General features: G+C 41.9%; 1 protein-coding gene across 2 annotated transcripts in view; it reads left to right on the top strand.

Annotated features, from left to right (window-relative positions):
- The window catches only part of CFAP99 (cilia and flagella associated protein 99), a 110,711-nt gene that overhangs the window by 71,207 nt on the left and 14,261 nt on the right, over positions 1 to 25,243 (top strand). For both annotated transcript variants that reach the window (XM_074951798.1, XM_074951800.1), the window contains 8 exons: positions 3,007 to 3,181; positions 6,600 to 6,680; positions 11,696 to 11,770; positions 12,818 to 12,877; positions 16,829 to 16,917; positions 19,715 to 19,919; positions 21,675 to 21,816; positions 24,139 to 24,290. In XM_074951798.1, the coding sequence (XP_074807899.1) occupies positions 3,007 to 3,181; positions 6,600 to 6,680; positions 11,696 to 11,770; positions 12,818 to 12,877; positions 16,829 to 16,917; positions 19,715 to 19,919; positions 21,675 to 21,816; positions 24,139 to 24,290 (979 nt within the window). The remainder of the gene's footprint in view (positions 1 to 3,006; positions 3,182 to 6,599; positions 6,681 to 11,695; positions 11,771 to 12,817; positions 12,878 to 16,828; positions 16,918 to 19,714; positions 19,920 to 21,674; positions 21,817 to 24,138; positions 24,291 to 25,243) is intronic.

The raw sequence follows: 25,243 nt of genomic DNA, 5'->3' as shown, positions 1-25,243 counted from the left end.
TAAGTGTACATATCTCACGTAAAAGTCAATGGGAGTTGTTCAGGTGCATCCAACCACCCGATTTGGCCAGTGGGTTTGAAATTTGCATCAAAGGGTTTAAAGTGTAACCACGAGTAATAAACTTGGCAGCCTCAAATGTGTTGAATGTACTTTTGTTTCCCTTTCACTGGGCCTGTTCCAGCTTCACTAAAGTTAGTGGAAAGAATCCCACTGACTTCAATGGGAGTTGGATTGCACGGCAGGCTAGATCCACAAAGGGACTTAGGTGCCTTGCCACCCAGTGGAATCCACAGCCCTGAGTTTGCTGCCCAGACTCCATATACAGTGAATGGGGAGAGATCAGCATCTAAGAAGGGGATCCACAAACGCCAGAACACTGAGGGAGAAGCCCAAGCTAGCCAATAGGAAAGGCTGAGGAGGGGGGTGGGTCATAAACCTCACCCTTCAAAGAGACTTAGAACCCTCTGCTGGAGTTAGGCACCTAACTCATATCTTGCAAAAATGCTGGAGCAGAAGTGGTGGTGCTATCCTGTGCCCTATAACTTTTAGCCCAGTAGTTAGAGCATTCACGCAGGATGTGGGGGAGCTGGATTCAATTAATTTCTCTGCATGATGGTGCAAAGGGATATGAATTTGTTTCCCCCTGCTCTGGAGAATTCTCTCACCACTGGACTCTGGAATATTCTGGGGCAGGTTTTTCCTAATCTCTCCTCCTGCAGCTGTTTCCTGGTATATAAATAGTTAAATATGCACTGGGCCAGAGGAGGTATGAGAATAATTCTATAGTCTAGTGGTTAGGACACCAAGTGGTCTTTGGGGGATCCAGGTACTAGTCCCCCGTTTCAATGTAAATTAAATTTTTTATACACAGTAGAGCAGTTTCAATAGGAGAGACTGAGAGAGACCTACTCCAGAATACCTTCTAGACCAATGGTTAGTGCTTTCTCCTCCAAGATGCAGCAAGGGAGACTTAAGTTCATAAAAAAAGAAGAATGGCCATATTAGGTCAGACCAATGTTTCAACCTAGCCCAGTATCCTGTCTTCCAGCAGTGGCCAATGCCAGATGCTTCAGAGGGAATGAACAGAGCAGGGCAATTTTCGAGTGTTCCAGCCCCTGTTGTCCAGTCCCAGATTCTGGCAGTCAGAGGTTTAGGGACACCCAGAATATGGGGTTATGTCCCTGACCATCTTGGTTAATAGCCATTGATGGACCTATCCTCCAGGAACTTACCTAATTCTTTTTTGAACCCAGTTATACTTGTGGCCTTCACAGCATCCACTGGCAACAAGTTCCACAAGTTGACTGTGCATTGTGTGAAGAAGTACTTCCTTGTGTGTGTTTTAAACCTGCTTATTCATTTCATTGGGTGACCCCTTGTTCTGTTATGTGAAGGGGTTAATAACACTTCCCTATTCATTTTCTGCATACCATTCATGATTTTAGAGACCTCTATCATATCCCCTCCTTAGTCTTCTCTTTTTTTAAACTGAACAGTCCCCGTCTTTTTAATCTCCCCTCATATGGAAGCTGTTCCATACTCCTAATAATTTTTGTTGCCTGTCTATGTACTTTTCCAATACATCCTTGGTTAGTGCCCTAACCATGGTTTAAAAGTTGGGGTGGGGAGACTTCTCTTGGAGCTGTTTTTTGTGGGTTTAGGCATGCTCAGAGCATGCCTACCAGATTAGGCCATGTGGGGGAATGTGTAGTTTGAGGATCCCACTGTATCTTCGGCACGAGATAGATGCCTGAGTGCCTAGATTGAGATGGCTGTGCACATGCTCATTGGCAGAAATTTAACAACTAGAGGACTTTAATGGTGGAAGTTTAGGCACCTACAGAATTAGGCATCAGCTGAATGGGCATTTGAGGATCTCAGTGATGCTTAAATGTTGCGTTTAGGTGTCTAAGACCTTTTGTGGATCTAACCCTGACTCCCAGAAGTTACCCATTGGCATTACATCAGAATGATAGTACAAACTCCTTTTACGTTCTCAGTGAGAGTTGAACTACGTAATAAGGCGTGGAACCTCATTACACTACCCCTCTCTAATATGAAAATCTGTTATTCAGTTACTCCCACCCTTTGTTTTGATGTGAGTGGCTATAGACACATCAGAAGCCTATGTGCTCTTATTACAAAGGGGCTCTAAAACCAGAGAGAAAGAGGTGAAGATCACAGAAAAGTATTGGCTTCTGAAGAATTTGTGATACCAAGAAGGCAACGTCTCAGTTAAGCGATGTTGTTCTTTCATTGCATGAGACTCCCAAAGTAATGCAAACCTTCAATATTCAAGACCTGAGTGTTTATGTATGGGATACTAATATGTCTGTTTTAAATATAGGTTCAAATTACATTAAAGTATTCCCCATTGACTTTGGTGGGGTTTGCAGTAGTGTAACTGAGAGCAGAATTTGGCTTTAAGCTTTGAACGTTTTAATTCTGATATACACAAATAATGCAAAACAAAAAACCCAAACCATGTTGGATGTCCCACCAGCTCCACTTTTTTGTTTGAGGGATTTATTTACTCAAACAAATTATTCATGTCCTTCCAATTTTTGATTAAATGAGATTGTGCTAGCGATACACTCGCTCTGTCAGATAATATGAACAATATTACTTAGACCATTGTCTGTCTTTGTTCCTTTCATCTGTACCTACTTTGTTTATCATAACTGCCTCTCTGACTTGCTGTCTGACACTGCTATAAAATGAACTTGCAATGTGCTTGTTTAGTCAGCATGAATTACAGTTGTTTCACACAGATAAACAGTTTATTAGAAATAGACTAACTTTCTTCAAGAAGTGAAGTAACATTTTTGAGTGCCACAGTCTGTGCCACTAATTATTAATCAAATCAATTGATCAATTCAGTTAAAATGGAATAAAGAGAGCCAAAGTATTATCAAATTTGCGTCACGGACAATTTCAGATACTGCATTATTATGAATTTGTATAAGAGAAAAAGTGAAAATAAGATTTAAAAGTATTTTTTTAAAGATGGCAGCCAAAAATAGAACAACTGATCAAGCAACTTGCTGACAAATTAGCAAATCGTGTTACCACTGTAAAGACTTCGACGGTCACAAAGCCAAAGGAATTTGATTTGACCACCCCTAAGCCACGAGCCATAACAATACCTGAGCCAATACCGTTACAGGAGAAGCATCGACCTGTGAGTGGTTTTTATTCTTTGGAAAATGTTAAGTTGTATGTGTTTTGTACTCAACCATAGTATATGATTAACAGTCTCTTCCTTGAAGTTATTTGAATCTAAAATAATTGAAGAAAACCTACCAACACTGATGGAATAACAGGAAACACTTTGGTGTTCTGAATTGAAGGCTAAATTTGTAGAAAATAATTCATACTGTTTTTAATTGATGTAATTGGTATTTTCTAAGCATGTCATAGATACTCTTCTATAGCAAGGGAAGGAGAGGGTAGCAAAAAGGTGGCTCCTACAATTGTTTGGAAAATTGGGATTTTTCTATGAAGCAACAGTTTATTCCTTGCCCCTTGAATGTGTAACTTAACAGGTTGCTTCCAGCCCATTTAATGTGTAGATTATTCTGCCTTGGGGGATCTACAGGTGCATATTGGAAATAAACCCTCAAACTGTAATTTTTTAATAAAAAATATATGGGTGTGATCTTGCTCCCCATCAAAATAAATGGCAAAGCTCCCAGCAATTTCAACATAGGCATAACCAACTCTAGATTTGCAGATCACCCATGAGGATGGAATTTCATTGCCTGTTATGTGGGTTTGTGGTGTACCTTAATGTTAATGGTTAGCATTTAATATGTTAATGAGTGTAGAGGTTCTCTTGAAGGCCTGACTGTTTGCTTTTCTGCCTTAAGAAGTCACATTGGGTAATATTCTAATTTCAGTCACAATGGTGTAATTGTGGAGTGACACAATGGACTTCAGTAGTGGTTTTTGGTTAAAGTAAACAGGATTTGGGCTAAGGTTGCTATGATTCACTGAATAAAGACTCCATGGTTTACATTTAGTTTCATAGGCAACTGAGTTTAGGGCTACAGCTCTGGGCATTATCTGTAGCCTTTTATTAGCACATTAGGTTCTTAATAATACAAATGTTCAATGCTTACAAAAATCATTTTGCATCTTTGGGTAATAGTGCAATTTCATGGTAGCACATTGGTGGTTTCAGTGTGAAATCCCATTAATTCTACAAATACCAGGTTCTGAAAAATCGCATTTTTAATCACTTACTCAGTGTAGGAATGAATCCTGTTGTTGTCACCTTTATATTGTACAGTCTCCCTGAGAGTAATTTTGCATTAACTCACATGTATTGAAGATCATTTGAGGTGCAAGGATTATATTGGATTTTATTTAAATTCAGATCAAATCTGCCAAATTTAAGTGCTCATGAAAGGGGGAGTCTAATATGACTGTCACAGTATGAGCAGACACTGCCCTAACTTCTGGACATAACTCTGCAAAATGAGCTTTGATTCTAACCTGTAACCCCATTGTCACAACCACTAGTTCAGATCCTGGAGCCCTCCAAAACAGAGAATGATGATCATGTTGAATTGTCTATTAGTTTGCTGATATGGACTAGCATCCTCTTAAAACCTAGGTTGAGACCATGATATTTCTTTTGAAGTTGCAGCAAATGTGGTTGGTCCCTCAGTCAGACCAGAGTGCAGGGTATAGGCTAGGAAGATGGGCCCACACCCTTGGAATTGGCTAGTATGTGATGGGTGGCTGTGCATTAAAGGATGGCCCGGAGAGAAATAGGCCGCCTCTTGTTTCACTCTGTATACTGCTGCAAATAAAATAGTGACCTCATGGCCAAAGGTTTATAATTGCTTGTCTCCCTCCTCATTTACACACCCCCAGCCATTGCAGATGTGGCTTTCCACAAAGAAAGACTAGTGGTTTCAGTTGGGATTTTCACAGGCACAGAAGGGAGCTAGGGGCTCAACTTCCATTAATATGCAATGGTATTTGGACACCTAAATCCCCAAGGCTTCTTTGAAAATCCCAGCCATGATTTATAGTGTAATCTAATCCATTCCTTTAATAGTAGTACTATTTGTGGTGAAATTATTACACAACATTATTTTAGGTTTGTCTAGAATTAAAATGTATACATTGAAATGCATTAGGCCCCATTCAGCCCAGATAAAAGTTCTTGTAATTCCATTGGAGTTGTACATATTAGGACCAGGGCCATATTTAGCCCACTCTTTATATATTTCCTTGACCTTGTCCCTTTAACTGTCTTTTCTTAAAAATAATAAAATAAACAAACCCACCTGGCTAACATGCAAGATTCTGTCTGGTTATATATTGATGATGTAATACATAAACTCTAGAATCTTGTGTCAAAACAGAAGCTCTTAATACAATACACATAACACTACCCCTATCCTTGTCCATCTCACAACCTTAATTTTTAAGGAAATACAAGAATGGTCACTGCCAAAGCTGAGAAGAGTTTACTGATTGCTAGGTATCGTTTGTATTCCCTTCCCATCTTGCTCCCCCGCTCCTAGTTTATGTTCTCAAGGCACTGAAATTGCCTCATTTCCATCCAGTATAAAACATTACTACTTGTGTGTATAATTCTGAGTGGTTAAATAAAATTAAGTTGATACCTTACAAATCATTTGTCCAGTTGTCCCTTAATATTTAGGGCCATACTGTGCCTTCAAGGCACGGGTCTGTGTTGTAGGTAGTACAGAATTTCACAATTACTAGGGGAGCTTTAGGAGAGATTGTGCCTCCAGGAGCACACCTATTGCATAATCCATTAGAAGGTTACATCATGCTGCTCCCCTCTGCCTTCATCCATTTGGTCACCTATTCTGGCCAGAGCGGAGAGCGGGCATGGCCCAGTCTCTTCCACCTCTCCCACAGCAGTCCTGTGGGAGAGGTGGGAGAGACTGCAGGCCAACCCATACCAGACATGCCCTTTCTTTAGACCCTTTGTTGGGTCATGTGGCAGACAGGTAGACCTTAACCCTTTCCTGGATGTTTTACTGTCCCACATTCCAAGATCTGACTACCTCTCTAAACCTGTGAATGCTGCTGTGAGGACCCTCTCAATCCTCCACCGCCAAGCAATTCTATACCCACAACTGGCAAACCCTATCTAGAAGTATAGTGGAGCAAGAAGTATGTAGGAGAGGACAGCTGGCCTGATTCTCCTTAAAGGCAACTTCAGGTTGATCTTCCCCTTTTCACTTTGTGGGAGGCACGGGGGAGCAAGCATAGGATTTCTTTCTCCTTTGGCTTTTGCCTGGCAAAGATGGACTTTTTTTTTTAAACTGAGTTAACAGCTCCTTTGGCTGAAAGCACCTGGAACAGGGTTGACAAGGCCTGGACAGCCCCAGCCAAATAGTGATGGTTGGTGGATATTTATCCCTTTTATGCATTCACCCCTAAAACTTTACTATTCATTTTATGGCACTAATAGAAAAGAAATCACTACTTTTTAAATAATGGCTGTAGTTTTTCATTAGGGATAAATGCCCCCCCACACACAGATTTATTGTTTGAAACATTCAGTCTTTCATACCTGTATTACAGAAATTTCTGCCTTTTTAATATAGGTTCCTCAGAGCACCTACAAACCTCCAAAGGAAAAACAGCACCTGCAGGAAATCAAGTATAGAAATCGCAGAAGAGCAGAGGTAAGTGTAGCATGATTTTATTTTTAATTGCCCCTCTCCAGCATCTGTTTGTTCTTTGATGTAAGTTACAGTTTTCAGAGCTTTAGGGCTCTATCCAATGCAAAAATGCTTCTGCAGCTGCTGGGCCACCCCCTGTCTTGGAGCAATGAAGGCTGCTCCTTCTATTCCTTTCCCCCACCCTTTGTCCATCTTGTCTATTTTATTGTAAGTTCTTCAGGGCAGAGACCATCTTCTACTCAGTGTTTGTTGCAACACAAATAATAGCAGTACGGTTACAAAGGGTAGTGCTTGTGGAAGCAGCCACGTGATGTTGTCCTAATGTAGCCAATCAAGATTGCTCCAAATAAATTTGTTCATTTCTAAGGTGCCACAAGGACGACTCATTGTTTGTTTTTGCTGATACAGACTAACATGGCTACCACATTGAAATCCATTTACATACTTGTTCTTACATCAGTGCCCAGTGCCATGTTGTTTCCCCCCTCCATCTGCACTGACCCTGTGAAGGTGTTTACGGACTGCAGATAGCCCAGTGAAGGCTCTTGCCTCCCCCATACCTGGCTCCTGCTCCACAGAGGGATTGAGGGGAAAGTTTCTCTCCTACTGTGTTGAGTAGTTTGAGGGGCATTCCCCACTGCTTCTCCACTACTCTCCAAGGAAAGGACATGAAGGAACTTGCACCCCACTGCTTCTGCTCTGCCCTACTATAATGAGGTATTAGTGGCCTTTCCGACACTCCATTGCATCTACTGCTTCCCCTGACTCCAGGGATAAGAACTCAGGGTGCATGGCTGGGGTATTCCTCCAAGCCCTGCTTGTTCCCTTTGGCCATGTGGAGGGGGGCACTGGGGAACTTAACCAGCTCTGTGGAACCCTACAGAGATCCAGGAGAAGCTACTCCTTTGCTCGCATAGGACACACAGATAGTCAATGTGTGCAATTAACCATTAAGAGATTTAAAAATTTAACATAATTTCTGTTTCCTACCTGAGAAATAATTTCATAGCATCATCCAGTTACAGAAAAGTCTCAGTAGCTCCTGACTCATCTGTAGTATTTGGTGCTGCACATACCTGAGAGCTCCTCCCCAGACCAGGATCTGAGAGTAGGAGATCATCATGACTAGGAAAGCAGCAGAATTCAAGGCGCTGTAGTGTTAAGAGAGAAGTGGGAGGGAAGGCCTGGAAAGGGCCCTGACACTTGATCTGCTCTGGTTATTTGAACTGATCCTGATTTTGAAATGAATCCTATTAAATAAGTCAGCTCTGATTAGATTTAAGGCAGATTTCTGTCTTCCTCTTCCTCTCCTTGGAAGGAAATTACATGGTAGCTCCCTCTCCCATCAGACCTCTCATAATGCAATCCCCATATAGAGGTGCTTTAGAAGCTTGATAAAAGGTCTGGTTTTTTTACATCTTTTTATCTGTACTCTCCCACCTGCATTCCACAAATGCCTTGTTCTAGTTTTCACTGACTGATACCAGACAATTTATCACTGTACTAGCCTCTCCATGTCCTGGTGCAAGTTGCCCTGTATGTAGAATATGCTGAACTGCCTACATATTTTGTTAGGGTCAAGCTTTCCTTTTGCCCTTTTGTTGCCCCATCTCGTTATAAGCATCTGTTACTTTTAGGTTCTTCACTTTCCAGCAGTATTACTTTATTTTGTATCCTTTCATTATGTCTGTGTTGTGCAGAATGTACATGCTTAGTACACATTATATGGAAAGATTGAAAGGGGAAAGAAACAAAGCACATTATCTGGATTACCAAGAGTCTGAGATAAGTGTAGAATCACTTAACTAGCAGCCACAGTCTCCAGTGGAGCAGATGCATGAATGCAAGCAACACAAAGGAAAGCCACAGCAGAAAGTGAAGTTGTTGTAGCAGCCATTTTTGTCACTCTGAAATGGCATAAAAGGCATTTAAAGCATTCACAAAGGTCAGTTCCTCAGACTGTTCACTAAATGAAGCTGAAATTGTGGCTCCTGAAAAGAAAGATGCATATGGAAATGTCACTTACGGTCATAGAATTGCACATGTGACTGATGTATCAGAGCAACTCTAGAAAAGAGTGAAAACACCAGGAGCCTCTCCCTGTGCATTTTATGTCAAGGCTGATGCTACATGTCCAGCTTAGCATCATCACTCAGAGCCAGTGGAAAAGCCAGAGTGCGCCTTTCACTTCTGGGGCTGCATCATTATATGTGCTGTTCCCTTTAAATGGGTTCAGCTGGAGCTACTCAGACCCTTGTGCCTCTTGGAGCAGCCCCTGGCACCAAGGCTTCTCTTCAACTACCCCACTCCACCAGTGCAGGAAAAGGAATGTTATCTTGCTTACTGTGTGGAAACAAACACTGGTAATTGTGTGTTATATGCAGTGATGGGGCTTTCAACTAAGGTTCCAATCCTTCAATGAACTTCGAAGTCACTGGGGCTCCATTCAGGCATCCACCCAGGAGAGATGATTGCAGAATAAGGGCCCTAACACAAGTTTTTCATCAAGGATGAAAATTCATGTTGACTTCATGCACTGAAAGCTGATTAATGCACTTGCCCATTCACACAGAAATGGAGCTAAATTTTTTAACATTTGGCTCCATCTCCTTAGGGATTGTGAGGGAAACATATCCAGGGCTAGGTCATGGTGCAGTAAAGTAGGTGCACTTTTTTGTACAGTAGGTGCATTCTTTCCAAATCAGTTTCTAAAAATGCCACCCATTTGTCTCAGTGGGCAGGAGCCTTGACTGGACCAGAATCAGGGGTGTATGCAGGGATTTCAATGTGACTACTTTTGGAGGGGCACTTTAAACACTGCCCCCCCACCCATCCAGTTCCTCTGGGCCCCGCTGTCTCCCCAAACCACCAGGCCCCCACTGCATTCCCTGGGCTCCCCACCCATCCTTCCAGTGCCCCCAGCCCGGCTGCCTGCCCCACCCCCATTGTCCTGAGCTCCCATCTACATACCCCAGGTGGGCTCCAAACACTTGCTGGATGCTGGAGCAAGGAAGGGACAGGGCTCAGCGGGAGTGCTAGCTGCAGTGCTTTTCCCAGGCACATCCCTTCAGCCGCGCTCAGCCCGACTCCCACCGTGGCAGAAAGTGGGAGGATGGGCTTTAGAGACGGAATTCCAGGGCGGGGGGCCAGAGCAGAAGCTGGGGGCAGTGGTGGAGATAATTATTGGGCAGCCCGTGCCCCTGCTTGCCCCCCCTTTGTGCATGCCCCTGACTACAGTAAAGAAGACAGCCCCAAAAGGAGGGGGAGCACATGCAAGGGAATGCAGGGGTGGGCTCCTGTCAAGGTACCTTCCCCACTCTGAACTCTAGGGTACAGATGTGGGGACCTGCATGAAAGACCCCCTAAGCTTATTTTTACCAGCTTAAAACTTCCCCAAGGTACAAACTATTTTACCTTTTGCCCTTGGACTTTATTGCTGCCACCACCAAGCGTCTAACAAATATATAACAGGGAAAGAGCCTGCTTGGAAACGTCTTTCCCCCACAAAAAAATCCTCCCAAACCCTACACCCCCTTTCCTGGGGAAGGCTTGATAAATATCCTGACCAATTTGCCTAGGTGAACACAGACCCAAACCCTTGAATCTTCAGAAGAATGAAAAAGCAATCAGGTTCTTAAAAGAATTTTACTTGAAGAAAAAGTAAAAGAATCACCTCTGTAAAATTAGCCCTTTACAGGAGTTCTAACCTGCATTCCTGCTCTGGTCTGGACAAAAACAACACACAGACAGAGAGAACCCTTTGTTTTCCCCCCACCAGCTTTTGAAAGTATCTTGTCTCCTCATTGGTCATTTTGGTCAGGTGCCAGCGAGGTTACCTTTAGCTTCTTAACCCTTTACAGGTGAAAGGTTTTTTCCTCTGGCCAGCAGGGATTTAAAGGTGGTTACCCTTCCCTTTATATTTATGACAGCCCCCCTGGGCCCACTCTCCTCCAGGAGCTCTCCATTGCCCATTGGCCAACCAAAGGAAGATGGGAGCTGATTGGAGCCTAACTTCTTCCACCCCCCACATTTTTTTTTAAACCTTGGCCTGAGTGTTTTGGATCCCTTTGTCCCTTTGACTGCCCCACCCTCCTTCTGTGTAGTTGTAGTATAGGAACTGTGCTTTTAGGATGCTGTGGGTCTGACCAGTTACCCTGTTTTGGGGTCAAGAAGGAATTGTTCCCATTCAGGCCAGATTAGCAGGGGGTTCGTGGGGAGCGTTTTGCCTTCCTCACAGCATCATGGAGGCACAGATAACCCAAATAGGAGTAGAGCATAGAAATTCAGTAGGAATGTTTAGTTCTTTGCAATGTGGAGCTCAAAAGGGTTGGCTCCCAGAAGTAAAGGAGACCTGAGATTTCACTGTTGGGCCTTATTTCTATTGGAAACGAGAAGACCTGAAGTCTTCACAGACCGAGATTCCCCCATTCTTGTACCCTCTGTTTCCCCACATGAGTGGTATGTGTGTGAGAGGATTCAGAAGAGTGCGGTCACTGAATCCTACAGGTAGGCTAAGGGGAGTCTACCCCGAATTAGGGATTATGTGGATGGAGCTCTGTAGCCCCCACAGTAGACCCACTTAAATGGCTGGTATTGGAGAGACCGGGACAATAAGGCAGACAGCTCCGCTCCCCCATGCTACATTTATAAAAGTTGCTGCTCCAATCCATCCTTGTGTCTTTCTTCATTCACCTGCATGTCCTGATTAAGCCTCTGCCTTCAGAGGTTTTTTTCTTTTCTGTAGTCACCGTCTAACCAAGGAAGTTTATTGGTCTATGATCCCTTTGAGAATTTGTTGTGGCTTGTTGCAAATTATGTTTGACCATATAAGAATAGGTTCTTGTACACCATTTGCTTTGTGCTCCAATCATTTGTATTTTCACTTGGTATTTAAATATTTAGAGTTCTGTGTTTTAATGGTTGCCTCAATTTGCTACATCGAAAAAAGGTGTTTTTAAATTTCTCAGTGGAGAATTTAAAATGTACCATACTTAAAAAAATAATTGTTTTGATTTTAGGAATTGCTGCTGGAAGCAAATGTTAGCCAGTTCAGGTGTGCAACCGTAAAGCCTGAGAAAAAAGCCCCGAGAGGTGTAAGTTAAACAAAATTGGTAAATTAAAAAACAACTATCGTGTGTTTTTATACACATTAATCACTTTTTATCAAAGTACTCAAAGGATCTCTCTGTATTTGGAGTTAGGAAGTATGATACTATCATTCCATCAAGGGGTTCTGGTGACCTTCTAAACTACAAGAACCAAGGCCTGTCTAGCTTGACACCAGATTCCCCAGGTAGAATTAAAGCCCTGCAATTTGAAATGTGGATGTTTTTATTTTATATAATGCACAGATCCTGGACTGTGCTTCATTCACTGTGAAAGTTCTCCACTGGCTCCCTTTTCCTCACCCCAGTACTCCTGCTGCTGCCCCTCCCCTCTTACCTGCCTACTTTAACACTGCTCCAGCAACTTCCCTTGCCACTCAAGCAGTTCTCTCATCCAACAGAGCAGTTTTCCATTACATTGAAAGGGTACACAGCAGCATAGTGAAAGCAGCTCTGTTTGATTAGGTGACTCCTGATTTACAGCTGTAGGATCATGCCCATTCATGTAATATGATCACTGCAGTATCATATCTGTGTATCATTTATACCATGCCCATCACCAAACACCTTCATTTGAGCATCTGTAGCTAGCAGCATAGAATGAAGTTCCCTGTCATTGTCAGAATTCCACATACACTTAATAATCTCATGAAATGTCCTTTGATATCCTGCTTTATCTTCACAAAACTCACATCTTAAGAACTGACTATATTAGGGGCCTTTGGTAGTATTCCATATTCAATATTTCTGTAGCAAACAATATTACTTTATTATTTTGTTATGTTAGCCATCTAAATACATTTCATAGTAATCAGCAATAATTTTTCTTGGGACCTGTTCTGCAATTATTTGTTACGCAGAACTCTCAATGAGTTTGGCATGCACAACAAGATTTAAGGATGCAGTATCTAGTCCTCAATAATCACATCTGCTCTTCCAAAGGGAATAATATTCAAGATACAATTTAATAAGATTTTTCCTGAGTATTTGAAAATCTATTTCTGAAATGAAAATTAATTTTTGGATGACTTGCAGTATATATCCGGCATTATGAAGAATAAAACGAAGTTCCAAGCTCAAAAGATCCAGGGCAAGGTGAGTAACATTTAGAATATACAGATGTTACAAGTGTTTGAAAAGTGTGGACTGAAAGTCATGACCAGATTTGGAACTGGTGCAAATTGATACAACTCCTCTGTAATCAAGGGTATTACACCAAGGCCTATGGCCATGGGAATGGGATAGTTCAGGGGATTAGCAGAGGCTGGGCAATAGAGCCTTTCACCTCTAGGTCACTGGTTCAAATCCAGGTCCTAAAGAATGAGCAATGGAAATGACTATTTGGTGTGAAATGAGTTTGGTCTGTTGTGTAGTTTCCATTAAACAGGTACCTAAAGCATAAAACCCACAACACTGATTGCCTCTTTGCTGAGACTTCAGTAGTGCAAGTAGCAGGATGTGCTATCCACCTTGAGTATGTGTCTAGGGTCTCAGATGAGCTCAGGCTTGGGGTGGCTAGCCCCTTGTGCTGCTGTGGCTACACTCTTATTTTTAGCTTGCTAGCTCAATGAAAATCACCACCCCAACTTGAAGTGTAGACACACCCTTAGAGATAGTAAGACAGCATTGGGCAGCCTGCATTGCCACTGCCTGAGCTGTGATTGCCCTGTGTATAACAAAAGACTTCAGTCCTCAGGATTTTCTATCTGGCATCTTTCATAATCATCAAGATCACACCAAAACAGCTGAATCAAAATAACAGAGTGTCTCAGGATCAGATTCACTGTTAGTGTAAATGGGAAATTTGTCCCATAGTCTAAGGAAATAGATGTTTGCTCACCTTTATTGAACAATTTTTGATAGTGATGTTTTAGCAGTACATGGGGCCAAATTCTGATCCCAGTTGCACCAATACAAATTTCAAATAACTCCACTGACTTCAGAAGCTGGCCAGTCGGGTGGTGTTGCACATACAACAGAGGTTCATGCACTTATGGTTCCCTCAAATCACCTGCATGTGCAAATCTGCTAACTAATCACAAATGGATAGTCAGTTACAGCAGGCTTACATATTTTATTTGTGAGGTCATTTAGATTCCAATTTCCCCCTTTGAAAATCTGGCTTCTGGAAAATATTTGTAAACCACATCAGACACTGATGACTTACAGTGTTCAGCAATAACAGTAATACCACCACTATACTTACTGACATTACATTAATAAGTCTGTTTAAAAGTGCTGTCCGATATGATATGTCCAATTTGTTTTTAAAGTGCTGTATAATATTAAGACCCCTACTCCTTCCTCGGTTAACACACTCACAGGACCAACAGTAATTTGGACTCTGTTGAAGTCTGTGTCTGTTACACTTCCCTCTCAGACAATCTAAAATATTGAAACTTATCAGCTAGAGTGTTGGCCTGTGGGAATTAAACCCATTGGTTAAGCTGCATAAAAGAAAAATATGGATCCAGTGTGTTATTAAATTGATTAGGGACATTTTTAATAGTTGTTCGTATCTTTTCCAGTGGCATAGTCGTATTTATCTCACCCAAACGCATTTGCCTTGAAGGTTGATTAGGTGGCGTTCAGGGAGCTGCTATAAAACTTTCATAGCTGAGATAAGCATATTGTTTGAGTCTTAAAATAAATTCTACTTCCCACACCCACTCCCATTCATCCTTCACCTCCCAATAGACAACTGAGAAGATTTAGGAGGAATGTGTGTACAATATGTTAGAAATCAGGTCACAAACTCCATCTCAAAATAATCAAATTGTATAATATTTAAATAGATTAGGGTCAGTATGCAATTTACCATAGTTCATTTACCTTCTTGTGAGAACATCCATTGTACAATAACACATTTTCTAGTCTCAGTCAGGCACATTGAAACTGCCATGCAGACAAAAATGATTTACCACTGCTGTTACAAAATCTTTATTCTTTCTTTCCACTGCAAGCAGTGAGACTGTACAAATGGCTCATTACTCTGGCTCAGTCTGCCTTGTGCTCACAGGAGATCCGGTTCTCTACATATTTATTGGTTTGGGTTGAAAAATAGTGTGTTTATTAGGTGAGAATATTGAATATGATTTTTTCCACAAGAATTACTCAAGTTTGCAGCCCCTTCTTCCTACTTGATAAGGGGAAAGGAATGACATGACAGAAAAGGGGTAATGTGAAATCAGGTATTCACTGATAATATATGCAATAGAAAAATCTATTTGGATACTTTTTTGTACATACCTGCACAAATCTTGTAATCCTTGTGTATCCTGGCTGTTTAGAGTGCATTTTATTCAATCATAATTTTATTTATTAAACTGGAGATGGAACATTTCTAGATAAAATATTGTCCCCATAATCAGTTTCAGTTCAGGATATTGACCACTTTTCTGTCTAATCTACAGGAACTCCATATACTACATGAAGGGGGAATAAACAAGCAGTTTCCAAAAGCATAATAACTTCCACATATTTTAGTGAATGTTTTCAATTTAAAACCAATACCATATAAAAAAATATAGACTATCTCTGAATTCTGCGCTCTTGAGTACATTTCCCACCCCTAAAGAAGAGCTCTGTGTAAGCTCGAAAGCTTGTCTCTCTCACCAACAGAAGTTGGCCCAATAAAAGGTATTAGAGAGATGTAGAGATGGCAAGACCAGTATAAGGAAAGAAAGGACTCTCATTGCTGTCTCCTCCCCCAAACTTTGGCACCCACCTTTTTTGCACTGAGAAATAGATGGGTAACTACATTTCACAGGTGGGCTATTAAAATGTGTCCCATGCTGTAGGAAAACACTGTTCACCTCCATTTATTGAATTTCCTGATTACAACATTTGACTGATGTGCTCAACCTACATAATCAACCTCAAATATGAAACAACCATGTTTTTCAGTTTTGCTTATGTATTTCGGTTGGTTGTGCAGAAGGTTAGTATAGGATGTCTTGAGTGATTCTGCACATCTTTAGGGACTGGCAGAGCAATACAGTTATCTTGTAGTTAAAATACACTTTAATATGATTTGCTTCCATATCCACATTGTGAATGGACTTAATTTAACTGGCTGGTGTCATCAGTGATTTTTGTTTTCTATATGGAGTGGGCTCAATTCTGATCTCACACCAGTTTTACACTGACACTATTGCATTGACTTCAAAGGTGTTGCCTCTCTTGTATTCTGGTCAGATCAGAATTGGACCCATTGTGTGCCGCTGTAAAGCTGGATCTGGCCCTCTAAGGATTCCCCTTGTGTAAGGGGAATCCTTGGCTGGCAAAGAAGCTGCGTAGTGGCTCTACTCCACTGCCTCTCTCAGGCTTTAGAGATTGTCTGTCTGTCACTCCTAAGGCAATGCTTACTCTGAAGAGAGATGCTGAAGCAGCCCTGGATCTAGTAGTCCCAGTTGTACTGGTAACTCTCTCTGTGACTTTGAAGGTCAATGAAGTCTGTACTTCAGTTTCTCCATCTATAAAATGGATATAATGATACTGCCTCCTAGAAATATGTTAAAGATAATAAATTAATGTTTGCAAACCACTTGAGATCCTCAGATGAAAAGTTCTACGTGTTACTGGAATATGTGTGTGATCTTCCTTCCTTTCAACTCTCCCAGAGGTGGACACACAAGATGTTTTCTGTTGGAAGCAGTTGGCAATCATATCTTTGTCCAAATCAACTGGAATCTTTTTCTTTTCCTATTGGAATGTTTCCATGTACATGAGTATATAAGAGTTTAAAAAAATTAAAAGAAGTGAACACCTTATATGATTTGACATGGCCCAAGAGTGATTACAAATTTATAATCCACTTCAGGGACCTGGCTGATTGCTTAAACAGCTTGAGTGGTTTATGAAGAGCATGCAAATCTATTGTGAATGTCAGATTAATGCTTTGAGCAAAATTTATACTTCATCTTGAAGGTGATCTAATGTGATTGAATTACCGTGGATTGATTTATTTAACCCTTTGAATTGTTTCTGTAGTCCATTTATGATTCACATTGCTAAATATAGTATATGCATTTCTGTTCCTGATAGATTGACAACGTACCTATTAAATTAAATGCAACAGCAATCTTAAGAGAAGGTGCTCACTACCAGCGAAAAATGGAACAAGAACTCAACAGGTACTTTCTGTACATACTATTTCCCAGCTCCTTTTTATACATCCTTTGATATAGAGAGCACATTAAGGGAGACTCATTATATTAGTTTAACTGCAGTTTAATTAATCTGTTAAAGGCATATGAAAATTTGCATGATTAATAATGAGCAGATTGGACTGAAATTAAAGACTACATTAGAATGACAATGAAGACTTTTTTCTTTTATTGTAGGTAGAGTACAATGTGACTCTGTTCTAATTGAGCATTCTAGCTAATGCCCACTTGTTAAGTGCCATGAATAATCATGTTTTAGATACACATAAGTACATCATTCTGGATAAGTAATTACACACACGCACATCCATGCGTGTACATAGTTATACATACAAACAGATTATGTTCGTACCCATTCAAGTACTTATAGTGTATTTGTTAAGGAAAACAAATAAGTCAAATAATTTTTGGTGTAACTCTGTTACCGTCAGTGGAGTTACATCTGAGCTGAATGTGGGCTATTGTACTCAGAGTTTTATACTCAAACTGGTTACTATTTATATAATAATACTCACTGGCTTCCATGACCATACAGGACATAGTAGTCATTAGTCTAGGTTTTCAGTTCGCCTGTTAATCATTGGGGGTGAGGGAGGAGAGAGTGAATGGACAGTGCAGGTTGTGTTCTTTCACTAGAAATAAATAACATTACAACTAGTAATTTCGACTGAGACAAAATCTAGAATATTGTCATCTTGGGTTAATATTATAAATGTTCCACCTGAGTTAGCAGGCTTAGTGCAAAACATTATTAACCTCTTGAGAAGACTCCAGCCTTCCACAAAAGCTTTTAGAAGTGAACATAATGAGGCTAAGGATTAAATTCAGACCTGTCAAATCTGAGTAAAATGAGTGACCCCTTCAAAATGAGAGATGTCACTCATTTGAGTTGCAAGACCCCACATCCTCAAAGGTATTTAGATATCTAATTCCCACTGATTTCAATTGGAATTAGGCAACTAAATACCTTTGAGAATCTTGGCCAATGTTACCTATGTTCCACATACATTTGGCATTCCATCACTATTATTGTTGAGAATAATTTACATCAAAATAGAGAATGAAACTTCTATGCTATGCTAAAGCATGAATTGCACAGCACTGAGATGTCTGCATGGATTTTTTTTTCTTTTTTTTGGTGTCCCTCTGTCACGCTGCATGGAGTGGTTCATGACCCTGAGTGCCAACTTCTGGGCACACTGTCAAAAAGGTAGAGCAGAGATCTCAAACAGGTGGCATGTTCTATAATTAGATTTCACCAACCCAGTAAAAACTATGAACTCATGAAGCACTATAACAGTGTTACCATTGAGTCATAGACAGTCCCTTTGGGCATTCCAGCCTACCTTGCCACCCAGGCAAGCTGGACTTAGTGATAGTTGGTTGCTATATGCCAAAGATCACAAAATATTCAGGTTGCTCCCGGTCCCAAGAAACCAGTCACTTACCCCAAGTCAATTTGTACCTAAGATATCAAACCAAAGACAACACTTGTAGCCCATCCTATAGTAAATTAATTAAGGCTTTGTTAACTAAGAAAAGAAATGAGTTATTTACAGGTTAAAGCAGGCAAACACAATATACACAAATAAGTTACACCTGTGGTTCCAAAAGGTGACCGAGTTATAGTAATCGGTCAGTACTGTGTGTCTTTTAGGTTGACCCTGAGAATCTCAGCTTCTGTTTCAGAGCTCCAGCCCTGTGAGAGTCCAAACAGCAAAAAGAAAAACATTCATGTCAGTGATCTTTATGTCCTCCTTCCAGCATTCAAGCTGATGGGACGAGCTTATTTGCATGTAGCACCTTCATGGGTGTGAGGGAAATTAACCAAGTGTTTGTATCATGAGGTTCCCCAATGGCCCATTTAGTTTTGACAGCCCTTCTTGATGGGCGTGGGACCATTTCTTCTGACTTGGTTCACAGGTTCAGAGCAAGCATTTTTACAATTATAAAGCAAAACTTGCATATCACTGTATAGCATGGGATATGGACATTACAAGTGAAATTAATTCATGCAGCAACATACAAATATTCCATAGAAACTAAACACATTTTTGTAAGTCTAATGCCTATCTTGAAAAATACTAACACACATGTGAGCTGGTCTGGTTTCCAGCTATGAATTTGTCAGTGCTCAGCTGACGCCTAGAGCCTTGGCAAGAGCTGGCAGCCTGGGGTGAGCACAGGAGACACTGGGTAGAAGCAGTTCTCCCACTGGCACTGTCCTCGCCCCCAGCCCAGTGCAAACCAGCACATGGCACAGCCCAGGGGCAAGCCCAGCCTGCCCTGCAAGGCACTTCCCTGGGCCTGCCGGGGATTCTGCAGCTCACCCCGAGGGCAGACCCTCCTCAGCCACAAATTGCAACAACACCCCCGCAACTTCCGCCCCTCCCCCAGCTGGGAGCTGGCCCGACCTGTCCTGCCTCCTCTGCCAAGCCAGGACACCACACAGGCCAACGAAACCACCCAAAAGTGGGGAGTGGAGCCTGGCTGGTGGGCACTTGCCTCTTACTGTGCCCGGACGCTGGCACCCTCTTGACCATGGCGCCCCCACCCCCCCGACCACGGCACCCACGGTGGTCACCCATGTCACTCACCCATAAGGCTGGCCCTGTCAACCATGTTTGAAGGGGTAACTCAAACAGGTAAATGGGTTTTGCTCAAAGTTTTTTAAGAAATGTTTCAGCTGAAAAGCAGAATTTGCTCATAGCCAAAATGTTCAAATACAGGAACCTAGAGTTAAAGGTTTTCTTCTCCTTTCCAGAATTGAAGGTTTGCTACGAGGTGCCCATGACCCATCTGAATTCCTGGAATGGCAAAAACAGATGCGTGAAAAAGATTTGGAACAACAGCTGGCTGAGATAGAATGTAGGAGGCTACAAGGGAAACTGAGTCACGAGGAGGCAGTTCTAGCACGTCAGAATGTAATTCAGGAAAACAAGAAGAAAGCTGAACTAAAAAGAGAAGAGGTAAAGCATTACAGAATAACTCAGACTTTATTTGAGCTTTATATCAATAAACAGCTTGTTATAACAATGTACAGAAGTTCATTCAAAGTAGGTCTGTGTATTTAACTGGAGTCTGCAACTAGTGCAAAAATCTGGTGCTTTAGTTTACATCCACAGAAGTTCTAGTATGTTGGGAAAGAAAAGGTTTACTAGTATTTGATTTGATAGTTAATATGTGCTTATTAAAGTGAGTAAAAGCAGAAGAAATATTTACCTCTGAATCCCTTGTTGTCTTGGATTTCCCATTCTTTGTAACTAAGAAGTGCGGACATCAAGAGATTAAAGGCAGTTATTTTCAGTGGACTCATTAGTAGAAGAATAACTATGTTATGGTGTTTGAATAGGATCAAAGCAACAAAAAGTCTGTCAGATGTCTGAGCTCACCTGATGTGTTCTGTGCCAGCGGTTCTAACTTTAGCAGCCCGAGGACCCCCATTTTGATTTAAATTTTTTCGCAGACCCACAAGCCGGTTTCTAATTTTCCCTGGTGGTGTTCAACCCCTGGGCCCCACCCCCACTCCGCCCCTTCCCACAAGGCCCCACTCCTGCTTCACCTCTTCCTGCCTCCGCTCCACCCCTGCCCCTCCTCTTCCCTACCTCTTTCCGTCCCTTCCCCCGAGCGCACCCCGTCCCCGCTCCTCCCCCTCCCTCCCAGCGCCTCCTGCACGCTGCTGTACAGCTGTTTTGCAGCATGCAAGAGACACTGGAGGGAGGGAGAGGAGTTGATCAGCAGGGCCGGTGGTCCTGGATATGACTCGCGGACCCCAGTTTGAGAACCACTGCTCTGTGCTATTTAGGATATACAGAACCTCAATGGTGGGGAAGCGCAGGAGACCACTTTATAGATGTGCATGCATATTTTATGCTGAACAATTATTTCATGAAATACACTTCCAAATGCACAATCTTTGAGCTAATTCATCTCCTCTCACAAGCCAATACAGACGGTAGCTGAAAACATGCTTTCTCTGTATTATAGAAAGGTAATGCAGGCTCATTACGGGACCATAGTTCAAGTTAGCCCTGTATCAGGGTTGCCTGAGAATAAAACATGTCTACATGGGACACTCAGGAAAGTTAAGGAGAATCAACTAACAGTGTGAAGGCAATGCGCATAAGTTAAAGCAGGTATGGATGCTTCCATTCAGGAGAAAATTGGCCTCCTCTTTGGAGAGGATTAAATTACAACAAATTCAGGCCAGTTTACTTCTGAATGAGAGCATCCATACACGCTTTAACAAATGTGCATTGACTCCACACCTTCATCTGAGTCACCTTAACCTTCCTGAGTGTCCCTGTGTAGACAAGGTGTCAGTTAGTCATGACCAGGGCAGAAGGTAACTCCTTATGTGCTCTGAAAAACAGTTGGGAGCAAGTCTATGGAGATGGTGCAAATGAACTTTCCCTCCCCATGGCTGTCTGTGTGGCCTTCTGAACATCCTGTCATGTTGGCTTTCCTGTAAAGGGGGCACAGAGGTTACTGCTGCTGTAGAGTTACAACAAACCCTGCAGAACTGCTATCGGAGAATGAGGCAGAATCAGGATCCTCAAACTGGGGTTTCCCTCCTGTCTCCCTCCTTACACACATGTTACTTTTGTGGAGGCTGCAATCCTGCTAATCCAGTGGTCCTTACCCGTTTTTAACAGCTTGCAGCAAAGAGAGAAGAGTTGTTTTTATCGTTTTCTTTACTGGCCTGTTGTTTGTTTGGGGTTTAGACAGCAGAACTGATGCACCAATATGCAGAGAAACGTCTTCAGGAAGCGAAGGAAATGAGAGAGTTGGTGGAGCAAGTAGTGGAAGGACATAAAAACGTGAAGCAAGCACGAATGAAGCTCCAGAAGTACAAACGACAAATAGGTATTTGTGTTGCCAAACCCCTAGGATATGATGGCAAATTTCCAAGTCATTTTATCTTAATTTTAGTGGGCAACTCATCTAAATTTTGTTGAAAAAGAAGAGGGGGAGAAATTCAGAATATATGTTCCCGTAAACAAGGGGACCAATGTAATAAGTGAATCTTTGAGCCCACTCTAGCCGAAATGAGCATCTAAGCTACGCTACTGGCCCAGAGAAGTTATTCCCTGTGTTTAAAGGGGAAGATGCAGAATCAGGCATTCTGAAGCTACCAGTCTACACTCCTGCCAGAAGTGGTACATGTGACTGCCTGTTCTGATTGCCATACCAGTATATGGTGATCAGATTCATGTGACTCATACTGAATCCCCAATGTCCTAAAGAAAAGACTTGTTGGGCCAACTGAAAATTTTAAAGGAGACATAACTCATTATTGACCTCTTCCAAACTGAGGAGGAGAAGAAGAAAGCAGCCACTGAGATAAGAGAGAGTTCCTTCTCTAAACCAAAATAAATCACTGGGCGTGAAAAAGCAGAGCAGTGATTGGAGTGGAGAGTGGATGTTGCTGGCTTTCCACAATTCTCCAAGGGGACGTTCCAGTTTATATTTTAGCTCAGATGACTTAATGGTGGTCATGAAGCTGGTCTCTTCCTCCATCCAAAGATATGCATGGTACTTACTCCATTATAGGACTGCACTAATACCTAGTGAAGGAATAGGCAGTCTCTAGCCTTGAGAAGTATAGAGTGCAGAAGATGAGCCCTCAAATGCACAAGTTCTCCTCTGCCTGGATAGGGTCACACCTCTGTCATTCAGATTTTAATTCTTGTTTTTAGTTTCTGAGTGTGATGCTTCCCAAGGGTCCCCAGGGCTGTGAGGTACCTCACTACCACCTGCTGTTCATGTGAGGAAACCTTGTCTGTGCCTGCTGTGGGTCAGCTCCCCAACTCCACTGGCCAAGGGCAACACAAGCATTCCCCTCTCAGCCTACACAGGCCCTGCTGTCCTTCTGTAGGTTAGCAATAGGCACACTCCAACCATAAGCCCTTGGATTGTCCCCCTGGAGTGTCCATCCTCTAGTCTTTTGGACACCCACAGTATTCACAGATTCACTGCTCCCAAAGCAACACCATGCCCCAGCTTACCAGATACAACTCACATTACTGCTCTACTTTAACACTCAGCACGTAAGGAAGTTTATAGTTAAAGTCTGTTTAACAAAGATTCAAGTGATAGCAAGTATAAATATTGGAGACAAATGGTTTCATATAAAATAAAAACACATTTTAGAACCTAGACTTACTTAACTAGTTACTGTCATGTCTTATAGGTCAAAGCGTACCCAAAATCCTGCCAGCATATTACAGCCAGGCTTGGCTGCGGTCTTCCCTTCATGAGACAAGTCGTGCTGTCAGCTTGCCTCCTCGGTGGAAAAGATCCGAGGGTGTCCCCCTGTACCCCCAGTTATCTTTGTCTTTACTCATAAATAGGACAGTCTCCTGTGTGCCTCTTTCTTGTCAATTTCACAATCTCTTGATTAGCATTGAGCTCAGACTGTAGATAGGCCTCCATTGTGAAAGTGACAATACACACATGACCAGCCAGAGAAAGAGAGACGCATCTCTTCCCTCCTACCTGACAGCAGCACGTTTATCACTTTCTGGTGACCTGCCTTAACTCACATACCTTAAGAACATAATTTCTTAAACATTATCTGTACATACATTTTGCAATGATTATTTGGCTCTTGGTAGAGGCTTCACATGCCACCCTTTGGTAAACTTAATGTGCATATATCTGACCCAGGAGATCCCTGTAAAACTGTATGCGGCCCCTGTGCCCTCTGCCAGTTGGCACCAAGAGGTTCCTGGGTTACACTGAGTAAGCCAGTCTTTTTCCTAGATAGGTGAGCCTGGCAGTGAGCCAGAATCCATAGCTTTCCAGAGTACATACAGCTTGGAAAGCTATGAATATTTGATGCTAGACAGAGTCTGTACTTTAAGTAAATGAAACTACGCATTTTCCTATTTTTTTTGGTCTCGAGTCTAAACTAGAAAATAAATTACTACATACTAATTGTGTCAACTGTAAGTATAAACTGCTTTATATTTCAGTTCTGTGTCTGTAAGTATCATAGAATCACAGATATTAGAGATGGAAAGTAATTATTAGTCTCTCTCATCATCCTTCCTACCAGGGCAGGGTAACAAACTGAAGTATATTCAGATCAGTATTAGTCATTATTCACACATGTACAAGAATTCATCTCCAGATGTATTGCAGCATCCGACATGCAGCTAACATGCGTTATTTGTTTTCTCTCAGTTCAGGAAGTGTCTGAGGAGAGCCGAGAACTTCTTCGTCAAGCTCTGGAAGAAGAGGAAGAGAAGATTAGGAAAAGATATGAATTGATTCAACAGATAAGAGCTATAGAATCTCTGCCATTCTTTAGGAACAAGTTTGTTGACTTAACCCAGGTAGGTTCATAAGGAAAAAAATAACTGTTTTAGAGGTATGTTTACCTTTCACACAGACGTGAATTATACTGCATACAAAAATATTGCATGTTGGATACATGCAATTAGAGATGAGCCCAAGACATGCAGCTTGGATTGAAAAATTAAATCTGAACCTGAATTTCCCCAGAGTTTATAAAATGAACACTTTATAAGAGAAAACATCACGAGCACAGATCAAATCCTAAACCCCATTGAAGTCAATGGGAATTTTGCCATTAAGTCCAGTAGTGCCAGGATTTCATCCTATAACATGTCTCTTAAGACATTGCCAAGTAGAGCCCCTAGATTGCTCTATCTTCACAGTAACCGTTTTGTCAATACTTGGAGCTCTCATGTCCACACATAGAGCTTGGAATGATGTAGAGGTGTTCATCCCATTGCAGTGACTACACTGACTCTGAGTAAAGCTCTGCCTCCTATACTGTGTCTCTGGACAGGAAACACAAGCGTGGCAATTGCATTGGTGCAATTAGTCCTCCTAGCACAATCCCACAATGCTCGCACCCACCCTTCAGTGACAACATTAGCAATTGGCTCTGCCACCTCTCAAGCCAGCCACCTACTGGCTGCATACAGGCCCAAAAGCACCTGATGCAAAACTTGACTGGTCTCAACTCTGCCCAGGATCTCGTCTTCCTCCCTTGCCCCTTCCCCATATACCCAGAGCAACATAACAAAACAAAAAGATAAAGCAAAATAAAAGTTGACTAACACTTGTAAACGATCAGAACTGCTCTCTTTTAGTTTTTCCTTTCTTCCATGGGAATTCAGCTGAAAAAGAAAAAGAAAAAAATCCTTAATGGTTAGTTAGCAGAAACCAACAGAGAGATGCTGTTCTTTCCATGGAGAGGGCGTTGCTGGTGCAGCAGTCCATATGCTCCTTTAGCAGTATCTTCCAAACTCCTGATATC

The sequence above is a fragment of the Natator depressus genome, chromosome 4, assembly GCF_965152275.1.
Source record: "Natator depressus isolate rNatDep1 chromosome 4, rNatDep2.hap1, whole genome shotgun sequence".
Lineage (NCBI taxonomy): Eukaryota > Metazoa > Chordata > Testudines > Cheloniidae > Natator > Natator depressus.
Note: the sequence above shows the minus strand (reverse complement) of the source record. Positions and strands in the feature narration are given on the sequence as shown.